Raw genomic sequence first — 3305 nt, 5'->3', positions numbered from 1 at the left:
CCCCTTCCCCCCCACAGACTTACCAGCTGGACACTGTTCTCTAAGTTGCCCGGCTGCATTCCTGGCCACGTGCATGCTGCAGCTGTGAGCATGCGTGCAAGATTTATTGGTGACATTATCAGCTATGCCAGCCAAAAAAGCCAATAGCTGATAATGCTAATTTTCCTTTTTATCGGTGACACTCTGATGTGACCGATATATCGGTGCACCTCCATTAAATACGAATTCCTTTTTAGGCATGGTGAGTTCCCACTGATTTGACTGGGTCTGCATGCTCAAAATCCTTAATCACTTAGGACCTGATCCAGTGCCCATTTCTGTTAATGTTTTTTCCATATCCCTTGAATCAAGCTTAAATATGGATTTTGGAAACGGACATGAATCTTGCACTAAAAAAAAATAAAAACTTGTCAGCTCCGGGAAAATTGAGGTGGGATTTGTCAGTAAGTGTTGGGTTTGAGGAGTTTTGGAATTTGTTGTTTGTCTTAATGTGTCTTTATAAAGAAAACCCTATTATCACTGATGTGCTAATCCTAATATTTTACAGGTTTATGGAACCAGCTGTTATTGTTTGCCTAGGTGGCATCCTCCCTTTTGGATCAATTTTCATTGAAATGTGAGTTTAAGTTGACTATTGCTAATAAATATGCTTGATCTTTTCAGACTGCTAATAGTTGCAATTTATAATCTGCATATTTAATTCATTTAGGTATTTTATTTTCACATCATTTTGGGCTTACAAGATCTACTATGTTTACGGCTTCATGATGTTGGTGTTGGTTATTCTCTGCATTGTGACAGTCTGCGTGACTATTGTATGCACCTACTTCCTGCTAAATGCAGAGGATTATAGGTGGTAAGTGCCTTCTTTGTTCATAGTTGACTCAGTGATACATTATCCTAGTATTGAAATGGAAATTGACAAGATATTTTTTTCTATTCTAAGCAAGTTTCTGAAAGTTCCTGCTAGCTTTCTTAATGTATCTTATAAGCAGCTAGGCTTTTACATTAGAGGTTGAAGGAAGGCAGAATTTATGTGATAAAAATGTCTGTTATTCAACTACATGGCTGGGGATATAGCGCACTACTTTGGCATGAAAGTAATGAGTATATCCCTGGAAGGTTGCTTTTTTCAAATGAATCAAAATGTTTTATCAAGTAGATTTTCTTCTTTTGCAGGTTTTCCTCATGTGCCATGTATTTTTGTCAGTCAGTATTAGTTTGTGTGTTGATACACTTGTATGTTTTTTTTCAGGCAGTGGACAAGCTTTCTTTCTGCTGCATCAACGGCAATCTATGTTTACATGTATTCCTTTTACTACTACTTTTTCAAGACAAAGTAAGTGGTGGTTATCTTGAATGTTTAATTCCCTAAATTAGGAAGGCCTTCAACACACTCTTTCACCCCATTCTCATTAAAAATTTAGGCAACTATGGCGTCGATGTCTACACGGGTAGATGGGTTACTAACTGGCTGGAGAGCCGCACCCAGAGAGTGGTAGTGGACGGGTCATTTTCGACCTGGAGGGATGTGGGCAGTGTGGTCCCCCAGGGCTTGGTCCTTGGGCCCAAACTGTTCAACATCTTCATCAGCAACTTGGACAAGGGGGTGAAAAGCACCTTGTTCAGATTCATGGATGACACTAAGATATGGGCAGAGGTGGGCACGCTAGAAGGGAGAGACAGGCTACAACTAGATCTGGACAGGTTACAGAGGTGGGCAAATGAGAATAGGATGGAATTCAACACTGACAAGTGCAAGGTACTGCACCTAGGGAGGAAGAACCAGCACCATACCTACAGGCTGGGGAACTCCCTTCTCATCAGTACAGAGGCAAAAACGGATCTTGGAGTCATTATTGATTCCAAGATGAACATGGGTCACCAATGTGAGGATGCGGTCAGTAAGGCTAACTGCACCATGTCACGCATCCACAGATGCGTTATGAGCAGGTCCAAGGAGGTGATCCTCCCCCTCTATGTGACATTGGTAAGGCTGCAGTTGGAGTACTGCGTCCAGTTCTGGGTGCTGCACTTCAGGAGGGATGTGGACAGCATCGAGAGGGTCCAGAGGAGGGCCACTAGCATGGTCAGGGGGCAGCAGGGCAGGCCCTAGGAGGAGAGGCTAAGGGACCTGAACCTGTTCAGCCTCCACAAGAGAAAGCTGAGAGGGGATCTGGTGGCTGTCTATAAACTTACCGAGGGGGACCAGCGGGGAACGGGAGAGTCCCTGTTTCCCCAAGCACTACCAGAAGTAACTAGGAATAATGGCCACAAGTTGATTGAGAGTAGGTTCAGGCATCAGGAAGCACTACTTCACAGTCAGGCTGGCTAGGATCTGGAACTGACTTCCAAGGGAAGTGGTGCTGGCTCCTATCTTAGGGGTCTTCAAAAGGAGGCTAGATAATCACCTAGCCGGGGTCGTTTGACCCCAGCATTTCCTGCCCAGGGCTAGGGGTCAGACTTGATGATCTGCTCAGGTTACTTCCAACCCTACCAACTATGAAATTAAATGCTTATAAAATTTTAAGCATGTTTTAAAATAAGTAAATAGTGAAAAATGACCTGTGAAATAAATTGCTATCTTGTTTCATTTCAGGATGTATGGCTTATTTCAAACATCATTTTACTTTGGTTATATGGCGGTATTTAGCACAGCCTTGGGGATAATGTGTGGTAAGTTCAGAATATATTAAAAATCTGTTATTTCAAATATCCAGGTGCTGGTATTTTCAAAATGCGATGCAAATAATTTTATTGGAATGCTAAAAATATACAGCTTTAAAAACAAGCTAGTGTCATAATGATTGAAAACATTTAGTTCTCTGACTATAAGCCTAAGTAGTGTAAAGTTATACAAACTAAGTAGGAAAACATCTCCAAGGTGCTGTACAGAAACAGACACCTTGCAGCCATGCTGCAAAAAGTAAACAGTGCAAAAAACAAATGTAAGGATATATTTTTAGCATGCTTAAACTTTGTAAAATTAATTCTATAATGATAAATAGTATCACAAATAGCTTTTATTCTGCCCTTTGGTGACTTACTGTCCTCATGTTAGTATGAGGTATTGGAGCAACAAGGCTTTTTATGCTGGGTAAGAAAGGCACTGTGGAAATTGTTTCCAGGTTACCCACCACTGAAGAGCATGAGCTGCAGGCTGGAATATGAATACTAGACAAGGGGATAAGGCTTCTACCCACCTGAATGTTTTCCTACTACTCAGCTGCTGCATGCACTTGCAGCAGCCTAGCTTACATGAGACCTAGATTGTCTTTCTGGTTTTTCAGTTTTTGGGGTAATTA

General features: G+C 41.6%; 1 protein-coding gene across 1 annotated transcript in view; it reads left to right on the top strand.

Annotated features, from left to right (window-relative positions):
• Positions 1–3305, top strand: part of TM9SF3 (transmembrane 9 superfamily member 3) — a 160324-nt gene that overhangs the window by 123956 nt on the left and 33063 nt on the right. Inside the window, exons 11-14 of the mRNA XM_019502487.1 lie at positions 548–616; positions 710–856; positions 1256–1339; positions 2600–2676. Of these exons, the coding sequence (XP_019358032.1) occupies positions 548–616; positions 710–856; positions 1256–1339; positions 2600–2676 (377 nt within the window). The remainder of the gene's footprint in view (positions 1–547; positions 617–709; positions 857–1255; positions 1340–2599; positions 2677–3305) is intronic.

Source organism: Gavialis gangeticus, unplaced genomic scaffold (assembly GCF_001723915.1).
Source record: "Gavialis gangeticus isolate Ggan-Ray unplaced genomic scaffold, GavGan_comp1, whole genome shotgun sequence".
NCBI classification, from domain to species: domain Eukaryota; kingdom Metazoa; phylum Chordata; order Crocodylia; family Gavialidae; genus Gavialis; species Gavialis gangeticus.
This window is presented reverse-complemented; position numbering and strand designations above follow the sequence as displayed.